At 38.0% G+C, this 21,766-nt stretch overlaps 1 protein-coding gene and 1 non-coding gene across 2 annotated transcripts in view; both read right to left on the bottom strand.

Annotated features, from left to right (window-relative positions):
- Positions 1-1,312: 1,312 nt before the first annotated feature.
- LOC138826152 (cytochrome P450 2C5-like) overlaps positions 1,313-21,766 on the bottom strand; it is a 28,025-nt gene continuing 7,571 nt past the window's right edge. Inside the window, exons 6-9 of the mRNA XM_070021251.1 lie at positions 20,503-20,650; positions 19,218-19,405; positions 15,989-16,130; positions 1,313-4,784 (exon numbers count right to left, since the gene is read on the bottom strand). Coding sequence (XP_069877352.1) covers positions 4,603-4,784; positions 15,989-16,130; positions 19,218-19,405; positions 20,503-20,650 — 660 coding nt within the window. The 3' untranslated portion in view covers positions 1,313-4,602. The remainder of the gene's footprint in view (positions 4,785-15,988; positions 16,131-19,217; positions 19,406-20,502; positions 20,651-21,766) is intronic.
- LOC138826231 (U6 spliceosomal RNA) lies at positions 17,407-17,512 on the bottom strand. The gene has a single exon (XR_011371593.1). It is a non-coding gene; the product is annotated as a U6 spliceosomal RNA (small nuclear RNA).

Consider the following 21,766-nt stretch of genomic DNA (forward strand, 5'->3'; position numbering starts at 1 on the left):
AGCAAAGTTCCTGATTTTGAGATATCTATAATAATTAACCTGTATTTTCAAGCAATACCATATATACTATTGTAAAGTTATTTTTATTAATTAAAGTTATTTATTTTATTGTCAAGTGGGGTTACAGTTTCATGAGTAAGGTAATGAGTACATTCCTATCTAGTATTGTTACCCCTTCCTTTGTTTTTTCCCTACCATCCCTTCCCGCCCCACCTCCCCAACTCCTCCCTCCCTACCTGAAGTGGTAAAGTTCATTTTCAACATAGGATCTGGTACATCACATTGTTACAGTGGGTTAACCTGTATCCTTATTTCAGCATTTTGTTATTTCCCTTCCCTTCCCCATATTAGAAAAATGTATATACAAGATGTAGGGCACTGGAATAAAATACAGTTAATAAAAGGGGTTATACCATGCGGGAAGAACATACTAAAGAAAGAACAAAATCACATAGTACATTATAAGTACATTAAAAACAGCAGCAACAAAAATAAAATCACCTGTGTCCCTATCTTGGGGTTCATTTCACTTAGCATCATCTTATATGGTCATATGTACATAGCTTTTGGCCTTTTCTTCTTGTCCTAGACATATGCTAGTTAAACAATACCATTTTTTATTTTAATTTTTTGTTATTATAAGAATAATGTATAGAGGAGTTATAGTTACATAGCAATATCATTTCTGTATCCTCTCCTCCCAGATATTTCCTATCTTTCATTTTTCCTTTTCCTTGGCCTTATCTTCTTCACTACTTAATTTTTACTATGACAATAATTTTAAGGGTCTAGCACGTGCTATAACCTCAGTTACTTTTGTATGACCTTATTGAGGTTATATATAATGTTTTTGTGCCTTTCACTTTATTTAAATATCTATTTTCTTTCTGAAAGAGTGATCTTGTTATTTAAGAAAATTTTAAAATTGTTATTATATCAGTGATGTACAGAGGGGTTGTAGTTACATGTCAGGTAAAGAGTACATTCCTTTTTGGACAATGTCACCCCTTCTCCTGTTCTCTCCCAGTTTTTCCCTCCCATTCCCACCCATAGGTTGTAAAGCTCATAGTGTGGTACCCACATGGTCCAGTGGCTATCATTGGTTATTTATTCTTCCTTTGTCCCTCCATTTCTGTGTCCTCTTTTGCCCTCTCAAAGACATATACATGAGCAAACAGAACAAAAAGGAAAGAAAACAAAAGCAGCAAAAAAGAAAAACAAGACTAATTTTCATTTTCTGGAGTTTATTTCGACAAATGTTATTATTTTATATATATGTCCTTTGGACATATAACTATGTTCTTTGCTGATGATAATGTTATTTATGAATCAAAATTCCAACTCATGGTAAGAAAGTGCACATCAACCCTGCAATGATCCAGCTCTACCTGAATATTGAGATTACTTCAAATGAGAAACTATAGACACTTAAAATCCCCAACTAATGCCTTGCCCTCCTATGTGCAAATCACAATGAAGAAACATTCTATATGAAAAAAAACCAGACATCATGACTCATCCCAAAGTCAGTAGCTGACAATATAAAAGACTCAATTGATAACAAAGGTAAAAATCTCATTGGGGGGGAGGAGGGTGGAGTGAGAGGGTGGGGGGAGGATGGGATGGGAAGGGCAAACAAAGGAGCAGGCTACAATGCTTGATAAAAAATGTACTCATTATCTTGCCCATGTAATTAACCCCTCTGTACAGTATTTTCACAATAAAAAAAAAAAGAATTCAAAAGAACAAGAATAAGAATGAACAATGAGAGAATTTTCTTGGCCAGATTCCTCAGGGCTTTCCTTGTTAGGGATTCCATCATTTCAATTCTTTTCATCAGGATTTCTGCAGCAGGCAACTCATTTTCCAAGCTTTGTCTCTAATGTCCTTCAAGACACGGGAGTCATTTCTCTGTCCCCACTTAGTGCTACTATAATGCTATTTACCTTCAAAAAAGTGCTACATCAAGTCAGTCAACCCACTTTGATGTCTACTGGGAAAATAAGGAAGATTTAGATGATAAGCATCCTCACCCTTAAAGAGTTTGGGTCCCAGAAGTACACAGACATTCCACAAACAGACATTTCCAGCATAGAACAGTGCTGGGGACAGAACCTTGGGAATCTGGGCAATTCCAATAGCTTTTTTCTTTTGTTAGCTGTGGGGTTTGATCTCAGGGTCTGGGTGCTTACCCTGAGCTCTTTTGCATAAGGCTAGTGCTCTACCACTTGGAGCCACAGCTCTACTCTATGTATTTATTTACTTAGATACTACCAATTTTTGAATGGTTAATTGGAGATAAGAATCTCACGGGGAGTTTTTTTTTTGCCAGGGCTGTCTTCAAACCACAATCCTTAGAGCTCAGTCTCCTGAGTAGCTAGGATTACAGGCTTGCGTCACCAGCACCTAGCTCCCTTAGCTTTGAAAAAATTAAATCCTTACTTGCCCGAAGAAGGCTGTGAAGTCATGACTAGTTTGACAATAATTTCATGCACAGTAGGATGAAAAGACATGCAATGTGTTGCTGCGTGATCACTGGTGGTGTACATATCTGCCAAACTTATGAACGGGTTTCTGCTACCCAAATCAACATAGATGTGACAAAAGATGTGAAAGTGCATGTGCTGTAAGAATTTAAAAAAAGAAAAGAAGGAAAGAAGCACTATGTAAAAAATGAGGGCTTTCCAAGGAGAGCCATAGCAAAAGAAAAAAACTCCCCAGCTATTCACTGTTACTCAAGACTTCAAAGTATGGTTAATGATTCTGAAAACTGGTTAGCATTTGGAGACTGATTTTTTTTTTACTTGTTGAGAAAAAGAATAATCAGCAAAATAGAAGAGGACATGTATAAATTTCAAGAGAATCAAAATACAAAGTTGAAGCCAGGCTCCAGTGGCTCACACCTGTAATCCTAGTCTGTGAAACTCTTATCTCCAATAAGCCACCAGAAAACTGAAAGTGGTGCTGTAGCTCAAGTGGTAGAGTGCTAGCCTTGAGCTGAAGAGCTGAGAAACAGCACCCAGACTCAGATTTCAAGCCCCACAACTGACAAAAAAAAACCCTAAGCAAGACAAAAAAACAAAAACAAAGCTGAGTATAAAAAAGGAAGACAATGCTGGAGATGAAATAATTCAGTAAAGAAACATAAATCCTAAAACATAAAGTGAAGTTGTGGAAATAAAAACTTAATAAGTATAATAAAAATCAACCAGAAACCTTGCTTATAGAATGGAAGTGAGTTGAAAAATATCTGGCCTTGATTATAAGCATTTGGAGACTGCCTCTAGAGGTAATCATGCTAACTATCAACTTTCAAAACAAATAAGAGTTTCATAATTGCAATATCCATTGACTAAAATCAGAGTTAGGACCACTTGGTGTTGAGAACTTGCAAACACTATTTGATGAATGGACTCTTGAACCAGGACAAAATTAAGCAGTAACTTTTTGAGTTCATTCATCAAATAATGTTTGCAACTCACAGAGCTCTGAACTCTAACTAGAATCTAACTCAACACTGATAGACCAAAGTCTTTTATTTTGGATAAACTACATTTGATGGTTCTTCTGTTGATTATCAAAGGCTATCTACAACTTCAATGCAATACCCATCAATATCCCAACCTCATTCTTCAATGAAATGGAAGAAGCAACCCCAAAATTCAAATGGAACAATAAAAGACCCCAAATAGCAAAAGCAAATCCTTAGCAGAAAGAACAGTGCTTGTAGGAATATCAATACCAAGCTTCAAATTCTATTACAAAGCTATTGTAATCAAAACAGCTTGGTACTGGCACAAGAACAGACATGAGGACCAATAGAATAGAACTCAAGACCCAGAAATGAACCAAAAGACCTATGGCCATTTAATCTTTGATAAGGGAGCCAAAAAAAAGGATGGGAGAAATGGTGATGGCAAAATTGGTTAAACACTGTAAAAACCAATTTTGAATTATTATTCACACTAATGCCAAAGACAGGAAGGTTAGCCTGTAATGTTTATTGCTGTCTATGTCTGCGGCTCACAGTATTTCCTTATGGAGGAGATACTTCTGGACATTGTTTTTGTTCATTAAAGTCCACATCTTCAGATATGACAGGTGACATAGCCAAAGAGTTTTCCTACTATCTTCCCCTTCCCATTCTCAGTGCTTGCTGTAATGTGGATAACATGGGACTCTAGTTTGATTTATTGCTTCACTGAATTTTGAGCAAAGTAGGACAGTCCAAGAATGACCCCAGGCATTAAAAGTAATATTTATTATGGAGAATATACAGAAAAAGGAGTTTGAGTTGTCACATGGTAATCATTTTATGGTTTTGCCATACTAGCATATTAGTAAATAAGCATTAGACAAGTATTAGCATGTGGAGTGGTGAATAAGACTATTATAAATCATAGTGAACTATAGATGTGATAGTGCAGTGACACAGGAAACCCTCCCAAATGGAGAATGGATATTCTTGGATCTTGAGGGAGAGGGGAGATGTGAGAAGGGAGGACAGGAAAGCATCCCTGGCAGGGGAAGAAGGTGAGTGATGCCTCAGAGGAGGGAACTGCAGATTGCTGCACAGCTGGAGCCAGACAGCAGAGCTCTTCTTTACACTGGAATGAAGCACAGCTGGTATGCTGGTGGCAAGGAGGCAAGTCCATTCAGAACTGGAGTGATATCGAGGTCCTCTGGATCCATGAGAGATTTCAGGTTGAAATTCTGTAAAATGGTGGTCAGGAATAAAAATAGCTCCATGCGGGCTAGGCCTTCTCCAGCACAAATCCTTTTGCCTGAAATTAAAAAAAAAAAAAGAAAGTAGGAAATGATTCCTTGTATGTAAGCATGAGCATATGAAACACTGCATTTGTAACTTGCAAAAGAGTGTCAACGTTCATTCAGTGAATTACTGAATGCATGGCAGATGGATGATAAATGGAGGAACCCAGGGAAGACAGACTATTTGCCTATCTAACATGTAATCTTAACTAATACATCATTAAAAGTTTTTATTTTTATTTCTCCAAATCTGAGAATGGCAGCACCCAACTGTAATTCAAGCACAGGAGGCTAAGATAGAAGAATCTTGAGTTGGTAACCAGTTTGGGCTACATTTTTTAGATCCTATCTTTAAAAAATAATCCAAATGTAAACCATACCAAAACAAATTATATTAAATAACAACCAGATTATCATCATCATGTAAACCTTTCATTAAATATTTCTACATGATAAATGCTCTTTAAATTTTTTCTTCCTCTCTTTCCCTCTTTTGCTGTGTTGGGGGTTGATGAATTATATCAGCTATGTTCTCTGCTACAGAGAGGGGTCATAATTCTGGAAGACAAGTAAGCTTTCAATTGTATTTTTTCTCCTGTGGTTGAGATGAGGATTTAATACAGTTTGTCCTCAACCTGAAGGTCTACTCCATTCCTTCTCGCTTAGTATTATCCCTACTTACCAACAAGGCCTGTGATGATATATTTTGGGATTTCCTCCAAACTTTTGCATCTATAGAGTAATATACATGCAGGGGTGGAGGACACAGACCTTCCCAAGACTCCAAGTGGAATTCATCACATGGGAGGAGTGGTGAGAAACACTGCTTTCACAATCAATTCAGAAGTCAAATTTTGACTCTGTCACTAAGTACCCAGGTGGCTGAGTTGCTTAAACTATCTGAACCTTAGTTTCTTCACATATTAAATGAGGATGCTAATAGTTCTTTCATGTAGCATTGGCAAGGCATTAAAATAATAATAGATTTTAATTTATTACAATTTTCATTGGGTTTTATTATTCTATTTATAAAAATTTGAGTTTCAAGCCGGGCGCCGGTGGCTCACGCCTGTAATCCTAGCTACTCAGGAGGCTGAGATCTGAGGATCGCGGTTCAAAGCCAGCCCGGGCAGGAAAGACCGTGAGACTCCTATCTCCAATAAACCACCAGAAAACCGGAAGTGGCGCTGTAGCTCAAGTGGTAGAGCGCTCGCCTTGAGCTGAAGAGCTGAGGGACAGTGCCCAAGCCCAGAGTTCAAGCCCCATGACCGACAAAAAAAAAAAAAAAAAAAAAAAATTTGAGTTTCAGGTTTCTATGATAAACTATGTTCTAGAGACATCTGTGTTGTTCTAAAAAAATGGGTTCATATTGTGTAAGTTGTCTCCAGAAAAATGTTCAATGAAAACTTTTGCATTTTAATACAACCCAACTGTCCATTTTATCAGCCTACAGTACACAAGTTTAAATATTATATCATGAAATTCCTTTTGGCTATGATACGTTTTCCCTACAACATCAAGACACAGGCCACATTTCATTTCCTTTTTAATACTTTTTGTGACCCTTCAAGCAATAAAATCTTTCCCTCATTCAGTTTCCCAAATGTCATATTCAGATTTTCAGCAGCACAAAATAATCTGAAAACATAATTTTCTCATTATTTAAAATGTTTCCCTTTGTGTAAAACAAGTGAATTTTTGAAGAGAGATCACTGTCTTTCCCCTTAGTATCTAAGTTACAGATATAAAGCAGCATTACCTGGGCACCAGTGGCTCATGCCTGCAATCCTAGTTACTCAGGAGGCTGAGATCTGAGGAATGCAATTTGAAGCCATCCCAGGGTAAAAAAGTCCATGATACTCTTATCTTCAATTAACCACCAGAAAACTGGAAGTGGATCTGTGGCTCAAAGTGGTAGAGTGCCAACCTTGATAAAAAGTGATGGACAGAGTCCAACCCCTGAATTAAAGCCCCATAACAAACAAAAAAATACCCAAACAAATGAACAAAAAAAGACAAAAAACAATTAGGAGTCCAGAGGAAGATGGAGGAGAAGCTGGGGGCTAATCAAGTTCTGGCATAGAAGCAGTTTTAGCATTCCAGTGAAAAGTCCTAGGCTAGAGAGTCACACCAAGTATGCCATTATAGTACAACAGAGAGTTTGGCCAGAGAGGAAAAATCCAGGCAGCTTGGTAAAGGAGATAGATTACAGTACTTGCCAGTGTCTTTGATGGTAGCAACAGGGGCAGCTGCTGCCACAGCCACCATACCAGCAGAAAAAAGCCTGGGACAAAGGTGCTAGATGTAGTGTTTGACCAGATTCTACTCACCATCAGCAAATACTGACAAGGAGTGGGAATCTTCATTGTGTTGACAACAGATAGTTGCAGACCCTGCAGACCCTACAGGGCCTGGAAACCAAGGGTTGGCATGAGTATCCCAAGACATCCTCACTCCCTCTCACAGAGCAGCAGTGGGAAGGTAGCCCCTCCCACACCACTGGAGAAGAGCTCCATCTTTGATACTGATAAAGGCCCAGGCCAGAGAAGCTAGTACTCAATTCAGGCCTTGGGAGAAGAAAATAGGAGCCATTCAAAAGGTCACAGGAACTTGCTCTGCCCAGCTCTGCTCCACTCAGGGAAAAGTTGCCCTTCCCAGGCAGAGGAACCTCTGCCCCCAGAGGAACATCTGCCCCCAGAGGAGTGACTTTCTTCACTCGGTAAACAGAACCAGAGGCCACCCCTTCCCACTGCAGCCTAGGCGGCAGACCCAGTGCAGGAGGGTAAAAGTAAGCACAAATGCTGAGAATTGCTCCAGGCTGGGCTCTGTGAGTGTCTCAGGAGCTAGTCCTTTAGGGTAAAGCTACTGATCTCTGATAGGCTTCAACCCTACCCACAACCTAGCCCCATCACATCAACTTCAAGCTAGAGGAAACAGCCATCTCCCTCTTTTGTGATACTCAAAGTCGCTCTCCCTCCCACTGAACTAGCCTGGGAGGAGGGTCATAAAGTTCTCGGTAAGGCAGAGCTTCTTTCTGCTTGCTCAAACAAACTGACTTAAGAAACGAATGAAGCCAGAGGAAAACCAAACACCACAAGCAAACCAGAGACTCCACCCAGGGGAGACACAAGATTCTCCCCCCTTCCCCTGCAAAAAAAAAATTGAAGAACTATTTCTTCTACCTAATCTTTAAAAAAATTTTTTAATTCTGTTTTTTTTTCTTCATCATTTCTATTTTAGATGTGCGTGGGTTTTTTTTTTTTTAAACTCTTTTTACTCTTTTACGTTTTGGTCTTTTTTGGGTTATTTTGACATGACTTAATTGCTCTTCTGCTCATCCCCAGATATATACTCGTCTTCGATTATTAGACCTTATGCTTCTTTGTGTGCATATCTAATTCAGAAATTGATTACTCAACTCACAAACTCTCAGCCTTACCTCCTTTAACAGTAGTATTATTTCTTTATAAAATTTTTAAGTGGTTCATTTAAATTTTTTATTATTTTTTCATTTTTCCCTTTTTCTTTACTCTCACTTTTCTTTCTATCCTCCTCTCTCAGTATTATTTCTTTATACTTATAAATTTTTAAGTGTGTCATTTAAAAATTTTTAACCTTTATTCTTTCCTTTTTCCTTGTTTCTTTATCTCTCTCCTCCTTTCCTTTTATCTGTTTCCTCTCTCTGAATTTAGGTCTTGGTTAAATTTCCTCTCTCCTTCCTCACATTCCTCTAATCTTATCTTCTCCTCACAGTTCTCCCTAAATCTATTCATTTCTGGTCTGCTGACTCCTTCTTTGACATTCTTAGTCCATTAATCCATACTTGTTTGTTGTTGAACTAGATTGTATCTGCTGACCTAGATTGTATCTGTACTCATTTTGACTGCATCAAACAATTGTACAACTACAGGGTTCTGGTTGATACTTGCCTTAAAGAAGTGTTCTAGTGAAATTGGTTTTGCTTTCATACCAAGTGGGCAGAACTAGCCAGAGAAACAAGAAAAATGGCAAGACCAGGTATCTCAACTCCCACTCATGAAAACCAGGCAACAGAGCAGTTAATGACTAATCCAGAGGAGAGTTCCCAAAATGCTCTACAAACACCACTGCCAAACATGGTGAATGAAAAGATTGAAAGACTGCAAAGGATTGGGTGTAAGCATGATAGGGAAATGGGTAAGCAGGATAGGGAAAAGCATGAGCATGCTGAGGCTAACCAAAGATTAATACAGGAAATACGTGAGCATGATGAGGCTAGCCTAAGATTAATACAGGAATTTCATGAGGATGAGGAAGCTAATCAAAGATTAATACAGGAATTGCGTTAGTGGGATAAGAATAGACAAAGATTAAAAAAGGAATTTTGTGAGCGTGAGGAAGCTAATCAAAGATTAATATAGGAATTGAATGAGTGTGATGAGAATAGACAAAGATTAATGGAGTCATTCATGGAACCTACAATCAGACAGGTGAAGGAATCCAGGGAGGCCACAAAGGGAATGCTGAATGGAGCCCATCAGAAGGAAAGGGAGTCCAATGAAACCATAACCAATCAACTAAGTGATTTGAGAATGAACACTGAAAATCAAATTAAGGAATTAAAGAAGTCCATACACGATCTAAAACAAAGCTCCAACAAAGAATTTGAAGCCATCAAAGCTGACCAATTAGAAGAAAAGGAAATAAAAACAAAGGATAAAGTCTTGACAGTATGTTAGACCATGAAGAAGATTGAATCTCTGGGATTGAAGACAGGCTAGATGTTATAAAGAAAGAACAGGCAGCTATTCAAGACAAATCTAAGAAATATGACAGATCTATTCAACATTTGGAAGATACAATGAGAAGGCCTAATCTGAGGATAATAGGTATAGAGGAGTGCAAAGAGACAGAAATTAATGGTCTAGGAAATTTATTTAACAGGATCCTAGTAGAGAACACCCCAAACATGCAAAAGTATAGGCCTATTTAGATACAAGAAGCCTTTAGAACCTCAAGTAGACCAGACCAGAACCTGACATCCCACCGTCACATTATAATCCACACAGGATCAATTCAGACCAAGGAAAGGATCCTTAAAACTGTCAAGGAGAAAAGATCAATCACCTATAAAGGGAAACCAAACAGAATAACTTCAAATTTCTCAGCAGAGACAATTAAAGCAAGAAGATGCTGGAATGATGTATGCTGCACCCTAAAGACAAACAACTGTCAACCAAGTATACTCTACCCAGCTAAACTCTCCTTCATAACCGAAGGTCAAATAAAAACCTTCCATAGCAAAGAAAAACTAAAGCAATATATCTCCACCAAACCAGCCCTACAAAAGATACTTAAAGATGTTCTACACATAGAAAACCAACAAGAACACAACAAAGGGCAAGAAACATCCCCAAACAGAGAATACAGAATTATAGGAAGAACCCAGTTGGTTCAGCCACCAAGAAGGTGGATAACATGGCAGGAACTACCAAACACATCTCAGTCCTAACTCTCAATATTAATGGACTTAACTCTACAATTAAGTGGAATAGACTGTCTAGTTGGATCAAAAAGCAAGATCCTTCTATCTGCTGCCCTCAAGAGACACACCTTGCCCACAAAAACAAACATTCTGAAAGTAAAAGGCTGGAATAAAATCTTCCAAGCAAATGCCCCCCATAAACAGGCAGGAGTTGCAATCCTAATATCAGATAAAGTAGACTTTAAATTAAAACTAGTTAGAAGAGATAAAGAAGGTCATTATATACTAATTAAGGGATCTCTCCTTCAGGAGGATATTACAATTCTAGATATTCACCAAAAAATGGAACACCAAAATTTATCCAAGAAACACTACTTTCCCTCAAATCTTACATAGATCCAAAGACCTTAATTATTGGGGACTTTAACATACTACTATCCCTGCTTGATAGATCAACACACCAAACACTCAACAGAGAAACCTCAGCTATAAACAACTGCATAAATCAACTAGGCTTAACAGACATCTACTGAATATTTTACCCAACAACATCAGAATACTTGTTTTTCTCAGCAGCACATGGAACAGTCTCCAAAATAGGCCACATTTTAGGTCACAAGGCAAATTTGTCCAATTTCAGAAACATTGAAATTATGCCCAGCACTCTCTCAGATCACAGGGGAATAAAATTAGAACTCAACATTAAAAGCCACCAAAGAAAGTCCCATAACACATGGAGGCTGAATAACACACTGTTGAACCACCAGTAGGTCATGGAAGAGATTAGAAAGGAAATTCGAATGTTCATGATATTCAACAAAAATGAACACACAAATTATCAGCTCCTCTGGGACATAGCAAAGACAGTACTCAGAGGCAAGTTTATAGCTCCGAGTTCCTAGATCAACAAATCAGAGAGATCTGAAACCAGCAATTTAATGAGACACCTGAAGCTCTTTGAAGAATAGCAGCAAGCTAAACCCCAATCCAGTAGATGGAAATTTAATTAAAATTAAATCAGAATTAAGTGAATTAGGATCCAAAAAATTATGGAAAGAATCAACAAAACAAAGAGTTCATTCTTCAAAAAAATTAACAAAATTGACAGACCCTTAGCAAACTTTAAAAAAAAAAGAGAGAACAAACCTAAATAAACAAACTCAGAGATGAATGTGGAAATATTACCATAGAAACAACCAATATTCAGGACATTATAAGAGAATACTTCTCAAACCTTTATGCTAATAAGTTTGAGAATCTGAAAGAAATGGATGATTTTCTAGCAAACATTGACAAGCAAAACTGAACCAAGATAATTTAAACCAACTTAACAGACCCATATCAAGCATCGAAATATAAACAGCAATAGAAGACCTCCCACCCAAGGAAAGCCCAGGACCGGGTGGATTTACAGCTGAATTGTACAAGGCCTCAAAGAAGACCTCATACCAATAATCCTCCAACTCTTCAATGAAATTGAAAGTAAAAATTCCATATGAACCCTTTCTATGAAGCCATCATAACCCTCATCCCCAAACCAGGCAGGGACCCTTCAAAGAAAGAGAACTATAGATCCATTTCTTTGATGAACATGGATGCAAAACTTCTCAACAAAATTTTGGCCAATCGACTTCAACAACTCATAAAAAAATCATACACCACGATCAAACAGCATTCATTTCAGGGATGCAAAGTTCATTCAAGATACACAAATCAATTAATATAATTCATCACATCAACAAGAGGAAGGATAAGAACCACATGATTATCTCAATAGATGCAGAAAAAGCCTTTAACAAGATCCAACATCCCTTTATGATGAAGGCACTGGAAAAACTAGGAATCCATGGAACATTCCTCAATATAACAAAGGCTGTGTATGACAAACCTACAACCAGCATTATACTTAATGGTTAAAAACTAAAGACATTTCCTCTAACCTCAGGAATGAAACAGGATGTCCACTCTCTCAGCTTCTCAATTTTGTATTAGAATGCCTAGTTAGAGCAATAGGAAAAGATACAATCATAAAGGGGATCCAAATGGGGAAAGACAAAGTAAAACTCTCACTCTTAGCAGATGACATGATCATGTATTTAAAGAATCCCATGGACTCCACACCCAAATTACTGGAGCTGATCCAAAATTTTGGCAAAACAGCAGGGTATAAAATTAACCCTCAAAAATCAATGGCTTTTCTGTATGGCAACAATGAGAAGAGCGGGGCAGAAATCAGGAAAGCAATTCCCCCTTTTTTTTTTTTGGGTCCGGTCGTGGGGCCTGAACTCTGGGCCTGGACGCTGTCCCTCAGCTCTTCAGCTCAAGGCTAGTGCTGTACCACTTGAGCCACAGTGCCACTTCTGGCTTTTTTCTTATGTGGTGCTGAGGAATTGAACCCAGGGCCTCAGGCATGCAAGGCAAGCGCTCTACCACTAGCCACCTTCCCAGCCCAAGCAACTCCTTTTTAATAGCCCCCCAATATAAAATACCTAGGAGTTAACAAGAAAACTTTAAAAATCCTAAAAAAGGAAATTAAGGCGGAACTTAGGAAGTGGAAAAGCCTCCCATGCTCCTGGATTGGGAGGATTAACATCGTGAAAATGTCAATACTGCCAAAGGCTAGCTACAAATTCAATGCAATATCTATCAATATTCCAATCTCATTCTTCAATAAAATAGAAGAAGCAACTCCAAAATTCATATGAAACAATAAAAGACCCTGGATAGCAAAAACAATCCTTAGCAGAAAAAACAGTGCAGTGCTGGAGGAATATCAATACCAAATTCCAAAACACTACAAGGCCACAGTAATCGAAACAGCTTGGTACTGGCACAAGAACAGACCTGAAGACCAATGGAATAGAACTGAAAACCCAGAAATGAACCCACAGACTTATAGCCACCCTAATCTTTGATAAGGGACCTAAAAAAATAGAATGGAAGAAAAACAGCCTCTTCAGTAAATGGTGATGCAAAAGTAGTTAAACACCCGTAGAAAACTAAAGCTAGATCCCATATAGTACCCTGCATCAGAGTCAACTCCACAGCCTCTTCAGTAAATGGTGATGCAAAAGTAGTTAAACACCCATAGAAAACTAAAGCTAGATCCCATATAGTACCCTGCATCAGAGTCAACTCCAATGGATCAAAGACCTCCATCTCAAAGCAGACACCCTGAAAGCATTACAGGAAGGAATAGGAGAAACTCTTAGGCTCTTTGGCACAGGCAGAAATTTTCTTTCTTTCTTTCTTTCTTTCTTTTTTTCTTTTGGGTCTGGTCTTGGGGCCTGAATTCTGGGCCTGGGCGCTGTCCCTTAGCTCTTCAGCTCAAGGCTAGCGCTCTACCACTTGAGCCACAGTGCCACTTCCGGCTTTTTTCTTTTTGCTTATGTGGTGCTGAGGAATCGAACCCAGGGCCTCAGGCATGCAAGGCAAGCACTCTACCACTGAGCCACCTTTCCAGACCAGAAAATTTCTTAATAGAGACCCAGAAACACAATATATGAAAGACAAATGGGATTGCATGAAATTGCAGAGTTTCTGCATGGCAAAGGTCATAACTATCAAGATCAATAGAAAAGCAACAAATTGGGAGAAGATCATCACTAGTCATATATCACAGACAAAGGTCTCATATCTAAAATACTTAGAACTCAAAAAACTAAATCACCCCCAAAACAAATCCTCAAACAAACAACTGCCCAATAAACAAGTGGGCTAAAGACTTAAAGAGAAACTTCTCTGAAGAGAAAATAAGAATGGCCAATAAACACACTCAACTTCTCTAGCCATAGAAGAAATGCAAATCAAAACAACATTGAGATACCACCTCACCCCAGTTAGAATGGCTATAATCAAGAACTCTAATAACAACAGATGCTGGATGGGAGGTGGCCCAAAGGAATCCTACTGCTTGTTAGTGGGAGTGTAAACTTGTTCAACCACTTTGGAAAGCAGCATGGAGGTTCCTCCAAAGACTCCACATAGAGCAATCCCACTTTAGGGCATTTACCCAAATGATCACAAACATGGCTATACTAAGATACCAGCACAAACTATGTTTATTGAAGCATTATTTATGATAGCTGAGATATGGAACCAACCCAGATGCCCCTCAGTAGATGAATGGATCAAGAAAATGTGATATATATATATATATATATATATATATATATAGAGAGAGAGAGAGAGAGAGAGAGAGAATTCCATTACACACACACACACACACACACACACACACACACACACACACATATGTATATATGAATTCTATACCTCCATCAGAAAGAATGACATTGCCCCATTTGTTAGGAAATGGAAAGCCCTGGAAAAATTATATTAAGTGAAGTAAGCCAGGCCCCCCAAAATATAGGACCCATGGTTGCCCTTATTTGATATTGGTGCCCTGCATCTTGCATATACATTTTTCTAATTTGGGTAGGGGAAGGGAAATAACAAAATGCTGAAACAAGGATACAGGTTGACCCATTGTAACAATGAGATGTACAAGACACTATGTAGAAAGTGAACTTTACAAGTTGGGGGGGGGTAGTTGAAGAGGTGGGGAGGGAAGGGATGGTAGAGGAAAAACAAAGGAGGGGGTAACAATCTTGGATAGGAAATGTATTCATTACCTTACTCATGTAACCCCTCTGTATACTATTTTTACAATAAAAATTTATAAAAAATAAAAATAATCACAGCATTAGAGAAGGAAGGAGGCTCCCTGGCCAGATATACAGCACACATACTGCAGGTATTCAGACACAGTATCCAAGACACATGTCTTGGATTGAAAGAAGAGCATGGTGTTCTGTGATCATTGTGGGATATCTGCCCCATGTTTCTGATACACATAACATTATTCGACAGTTTCTGACACTCTTGGCTGAGATTAAATGTTTTGCTCTTATGGCTCATGACTTTAAAAATATGCTCTGCTCTGTCTTCTGTCTATTCTCTGTCCCCTTTGAATTACCTCAATTATCTTAAAATGTTGCTTACTACATTTTTTGTTTAGTATTGGACAACGAGAAAGGGGTAAATTGGTTAATATTCCCCATTGCAAACGCTGTTGTCTTATAATCTGTGATTTTTCCCCTTTGTTGCACTTCAGCACTTTTCTGTGTATTTTGAGAGACATTAATTTTGTAGAGGATCCTGGGGGTGACAAATGCCACAAAAAGATGTGGCAAAGACCTGTGATACGATCATCTTTCTCATTATGAGGGCAGTCTAAATGAGGATTACTGGTTAGGTAGAGAATGCAAAAGATCTATTCTTTAATCTTGCTCAACTTGGGAGAGATGCACAAACAAACTGAAACCTCTAATGTGGACAAACAGTGGAGATGCATCATAAACAAGAAAGTGCGTGGGCATTGAAAGTGCTGCTCCTGGGCTGGGAAGGTGGCTCAGTGGTAGAGCGCTTGCCTTGCATGCTCAAGGCCCTGGGTTCAATTCCTCAGCACCACATAAGCAAAAAGAAAAAAGCCGGAAGTGGTGCTGTGGCTCAAGTGGTAGAGCACTAGCCTTGAGCTGAAGAGCTGAGGGACAGTGCCCAGGCCCAGAGTTCAGGCCCCACGACCGGACAAAAAAAAAAAGAAAAAAAAAAAAAAAAAAAGAAAGTGCTGCTCCTAATCACAAGCTTAGGGAAAATATACCAGCCCCAAAGGAGGATTTGTATAAGTTCCAACTGACATCCCCTTCCCCGCCTGCAAAGTTATCTTGAATTATGGGAATAAAATTTTATTACCTGTTGAGAAAGGCATGAAGTAATCACTTTTCTTAAAGTTACCATTTTTATCCAAAAAGTGGCCAGGATCAAACATCTCTGGGTTGGGGAATTCCTTATGGTCATGCAGAATGGATGTCAGTGATGTTAATACAGTTGTGCCCTGGGAACAACACACACAGAGAAGCTAAGCTAAGTTTGATATATATAAAGCCTGGTGCCAGTGGCTCATACCTGTAATCCTAGCTATTCAGGAGGCTGAGATCTGAGGATTGCAGTTAAAAGCCATTCTGGGAAGGAAAGTCAATGAGACTGTTATCTCCAGTTAATCACCAGAAAACTTGAAGTAGTGCTGAGGCTCAAAGTGGTAGAGTGCTAACGTTGAGCAAAAGAAGGTCAGGGAGAGCATCCAGGCCCTGAGTTCAAGACTCATGACCAATAAAACACAAAACCAGTTATAGAGGCAACAGATACAATGAAAATCACTTAATTCAATCTTCTGGTCTACAGGTGCTGGAGATCCAACCAATGAACTGGTTTCAGATCCTATAAATATCAATAAAGAAAATATTTTAAAAAGGCAAATATCTCCAAAGTTTAACAATATTATAGCAATAGACATAAAGGATATTGAAGAAGAAAGCTCAAAGAACTCAGAACAAGACTAGAAGATGAGTAAAATGAAAAAAAATTATAAAAACATGAGTGAATTCCAAGACAATACAAATAAACAGCTGAACAAGTAAGGAAAAAAATGAAATATATCAATGAGTTCAACAAAGAGTCAGAAATATTAAAGAATTAAACTAAAATTTTAGAAATGAAAAGCTATATGAATCAAGTAAAAAATCCAATGACAAAGAGTGGATCAAATTGAAAACAGAATAGCAGGGTTCAAGGATAAAATAGATATGTTAAAATAGTCAGATGAAGAACTAGGTGAAAAGTAAAGAAGTATGAAAGAGCATAAAGTCCACCTGGGAAACTTGAAAGATAAAACTTACATAAAATAGGCATACAGGATGGATAAGAGGCCCATGCTAAAGGAAAAAGAAACATATTTAATAAAATAATAGGAGAATATTTCCTAAATCTTTAGCAATCAGGTACATGAGGTCTTTAGGACAGCAAACAGATCATATCAAAAAAGAATCACTCCACGACACATTATAGTCAAACATTAAACATTCAGAAAAATTAAAGAGTACCGAAAGCTCCTAAAGGAAAGCAACCAGTCATCTATGGTGTCAAGCCCATCTGCATAACACCAGATTTCTCCACAGCGGAAACCTTAAAATGAGGAGGGCACAAAGCATTGGAAGGCCAACAACTACTCATCTAGAATACAGTGACTGCATTTGCTCACCCTTCCTCTTTCCATTCCTGTGTCCTCATTTGTCCCAACTCCAACGTTTCCATTTCCTGGTACTTGTTTTGATAAAAATATGGAATACATCACAAATTTGAGTGTCATCTTTAAGCAGGGGCCATGCTAATCTTTTTTGTATTGCTCCGATTTACCATATGTGCTGCCTAAGCCAGTACTGTGCTTGAAATTTTGAACTAATATAAAAAGAAGACTCTTAGGCATTCATACAGTGAGACCACAGGAGGATATTTTTATGAGAGGAACACAAAGGCTCAATGTCTATTGAATCTGATCATACAAAGTAATATTTACTGGAATGAACTGCAGGAAATGAAAAGAAGGGTTTCTTTTCTTTTTTGCTGTTTTTGTTTCCTTTCCTTTTGTTTCTGTTTGTTCATTTATCTTTCTTTGGGAGTGTTAGGGGAGGCACAGAAATGGAGGGACAAAGGATGAGCAAATTGAGCAGTGTAACTCACTAGACACTATGTTGAAAATGAACTGTACAACTTGTAGGTGGGGATGGGAGGGAAAAACTGGGAGAGAGCCAGAGAAGGGGTGACATTGTCCAAGAAGAAATGTACTCGACTTGCACATCACCTTTATAATAACAATAAAATACTTTAAAAAGAAGAATTATTATGGAGAATAGATCTGATTCAAAATACAAACATATTTATGTTCAAGATGCATACATAAATAAAAATATGGGATAAACTTCCCTAATATTATAAACAAATCTACCAAAGCAACTTAAGATACCCAACTTGACAGTGAAATATCAATCTTGAAATATTTTCTGACAATCATAAATGAAACAAAGATGACCACCATCCTTGGATGCCAGTGCAAAAATTCAGCAAAGCAAATTTATGGACATAAGAATTAGAAAAGCGAGAATAAAATATTAACCCAGATATCAAGGTAATGCACCTTAAAATTTGAAACAAGTCTTCAAATAAATCATTAGCAATGACTAATACATTTCATGAGTTTACTAATTATGAGGTCATCAGAATGATTAATTATTTTTCTGTATATCATGTAGCAAGTATAGTAAAAGCACCATAAAATAGTACAGTCAAACGGCAGTGTTTTCTCATACCTGTAATTCTAGCTGCTTAGAAGGCTGAGATCTGAGGATCACGGTTACAAGCCAGCCAGGTAAAAAAAGTCCATGAGACTCTTATCTCCAGTAATTACCAAAAAACCGGAACTGGTTCTGTGACTCAATGTGGCAAAATACCAGCTTTGAGCAAAAAGGGCCCAGGACATTGCTGCGGCCCAAAGCTCAAGCTGGAAGAACAACTACCACCACAACCACCAGCAACACAAACAGAACAATAACAATCAAAACACTCCACATTTAGATGAAGTCCATGAAAATATTTCTAAGACAGTGTATTGAAAACAAAATATTATTTGGAAAATATAAAATAAAGCATAGGTAAATTGGGAGCATAATTTATTCATGAATTGGAGAACTGAAAATAACATTTTCCCCCAAATTTATCTATAATTTTACGATCATCACGATACATATTCTAGTAGAGCATTTTGGGAAATTGATAAAAATAAACTTGTCAGATTCATTTGGAAATACAAAAACTAAGCATAGCTAAAAGGGAGAACATTCCAAAACAAAAGAATTTAAGGGGCAGAACAAAAATTGGAAAACTCACAGTGCAGGATACCAGGGACGTTATTGCATGGATATATAACCACCAACTTGCCATAACACAGACTCTCCTAAGCAGCCAACTGAGTGGAGATTTTCCCAGGTCTCTCATGTGGTGTGTAGAAGAGGAATCCCACAGTGACCTCAGGAACTGAGTTCCCTATGGACCTCCCTATGGAGCTTCAGCAGAGAAGAAACAAACTCACCTTGGGAATGATGTAGTCTCTGAACTTAACATCACGGGTTACCGCATGGAGCAGGCTTAGGGGTAGGAGATCAATATATCTCTGGATCTCATGCAGCACAGCATCTGTGTAGGGCATTTGGCTCCTGTCCTGCATGCAGGGGCTGCGGTGCCTGCCAATCACATGGTCAATCTCTTCCTTCACTTTAGCTGGTGAGACATAATAAGAAACGGTGAAACAGGAGGAAAGTGACGCATTGATCATAGTAAGTCAGTGCTACCAAAAGGTAGTAAGGTATCTCAACAAGATTCCAGGTAAAAAATGTATACCCCATGGAATAGTTACACTTCAATATATGCACACATCACTCTTCTAGGTAGCTTTGTAAGGCATTAATATATTTGTAAGGGTTTAGCTTTCTAAAAAACAAAAGCATAAAAACAAAAAAACCCAATTAATGTACAGGTAATATACCTTAAATATTGAGATAAAATACGTGTGTTTAACATATAAGAAGTGTATTATCATAGGTACTATGGACTTATAATACTATGTTATAATAAAACATTACAAAATAAGAGGCATAAAATATTAACAATAAAAGTATATTTTAGAACACTATTATCTTCACTTATATCTTCAGATTTCACAAGTCTCCACAAATATTAATGATAATTTGTGGGCTAGAGGATGACATAAATGGCTTTAAGAATGACAACAGTATAACTTATAAGATGTTAATTAAATATTCACATTTTGTTCTAATTCAGAAATATTTTTGCTGATAAAAGAGCTGATTTACCATAAAATTATTTTCAATCTCTCTTAATGTTTAGAAAAATGATGTGTTTTTGAAAAAATAGTTTAGCTTCTGTAGTTGACATGGATAGAAATAAGAGTATATTTCAAAAATAAACAGGGCACGGTCTGGGAAAGTGGCTCAGTGGTAGAGTGTTTGTCTTGCATGCATGAGGCCCTGGGTTCAATTCCTCAGTACCACATAAGCAGAAAAAGCTGGAAGTGGTGCTGTGGCTCAAGTGGTAGAGTGCTAGCCTTGAGCTGAAGAGCTGAGGGACAGTGCCCAGGCCCAGAGTTCAGGCCCCACGACCGGACCCCCCCCCCCCAAACCCCCAAAACCTGTCATAGTGTCCAAAGTATATGAAGGCCTCCAAGTCCTTTATGAGATCTTTATTTGTGAAATAAGGAATGTACTGAACTATGTACTGAGCTATGAGATATATCTGACAATGCAGCATCTTTCCTATATTTTCCTAAGATTCAGCTAGGTCTCCCTCTGTGCTCCTACCTGTGACGCGAGGGTGCTTCAGCAGGAGCAGCAGGGAGTATCTCAGTGTTGTGCTCGTTGTTTCTGTCCCAGCAGTAAATAAATCAGATGCAACAATTGTCAAACTTTCATTAGTAAATTCTGATGATTCCTTGTGATTTTCCTCGTCCTAAGATTTAATACAATTATATTATTTACCAGCACATGTGATGACATTGAAGTCATAGTATCTCACAGTGGTATGAAGTTGGAGAGTAAAAGAATAAGAAAAATGCACAATGACATATGTGGTGGTGATTAGCTGAGCCTAAGGCTTCAGGGCTACTCTGCGGTCCTTACTCTAACTGATATAGTGCTATGACTATATTTGAAGTCATGAAACTCACCACTCATTTAAGCCTCTAATAATCAAATTTTCTCTAATTTTTAAATGATCAGAAAATTGAGTAATAGAAGGAGGAAAATCGGGGACCTATGTGTTATAAGTCTGAAGCAAGAATCTGCAATTAAACTTTTTTTGTTGTTATTGATGCTGTTGGTCCTGGGGCTTGAACTTGAACTTGGGTGTTGCTTTGAGCTTTTTTTTTTTTTCTTTCTCAAGGGTATTGCTATACCACTTGAATCTCAGCTCTACTTCTAACTATTTACTGTTTAAATTGGAAATAAGAGTCTCAGGGACTTTTGTGCCCAGGCTGGCTTCAAACCTTGATCCTTAGATCTCAAACTCTTGAATAGCTAGCATTACAGTTATGAGGTCTCAGTCACAATTTAACTTCTTGTATCAGAAGTTTACATATGCTCAATCTTGCTCATTAAAATGCTAAAAGGAGCAGAACCTAGGAGTCACAAGGAGTAAGAATGGGTTAATCAAAACACGATGAGTCAGCAGATGGGAAGCACCAAGCCAGGCAGCCTAGGGAACCTGCAGAGGAATGACTAGGAATGCATGAGCTGAAGAGACATTAGTCATGAAGACAAAAAGTGTTCACATTAACTTGTCATTGGCACAAAGGAGAGAGGATGGATGAAACAGTGCCAAGGACTGAGAAGATGGTGCGAAACCAAGTTGTCAACAAGGTTTCAATTTTAGATGTTGTATGAGGAAATCATTATATGGTCAGAATACATCGTTTTCTAACTGATCGCTGGGCCAACATTAAATCCATCATGTTTTTATAATCTCCAGATGAATGGTAGTGTGTCTAATATTATAGAATAAATTAAAATAAACGGAACCCCTCAACATTTGTACTTGCTAGGAAATGTCATCTCCTTTTACACTATC

This window comes from Dipodomys merriami, unplaced genomic scaffold (genome assembly GCF_024711535.1).
Source record: "Dipodomys merriami isolate MVZ:Mamm:240054 unplaced genomic scaffold, mDipMer1.0.p SCAF_14, whole genome shotgun sequence".
NCBI classification, from domain to species: Eukaryota; Metazoa; Chordata; class Mammalia; order Rodentia; family Heteromyidae; genus Dipodomys; species Dipodomys merriami.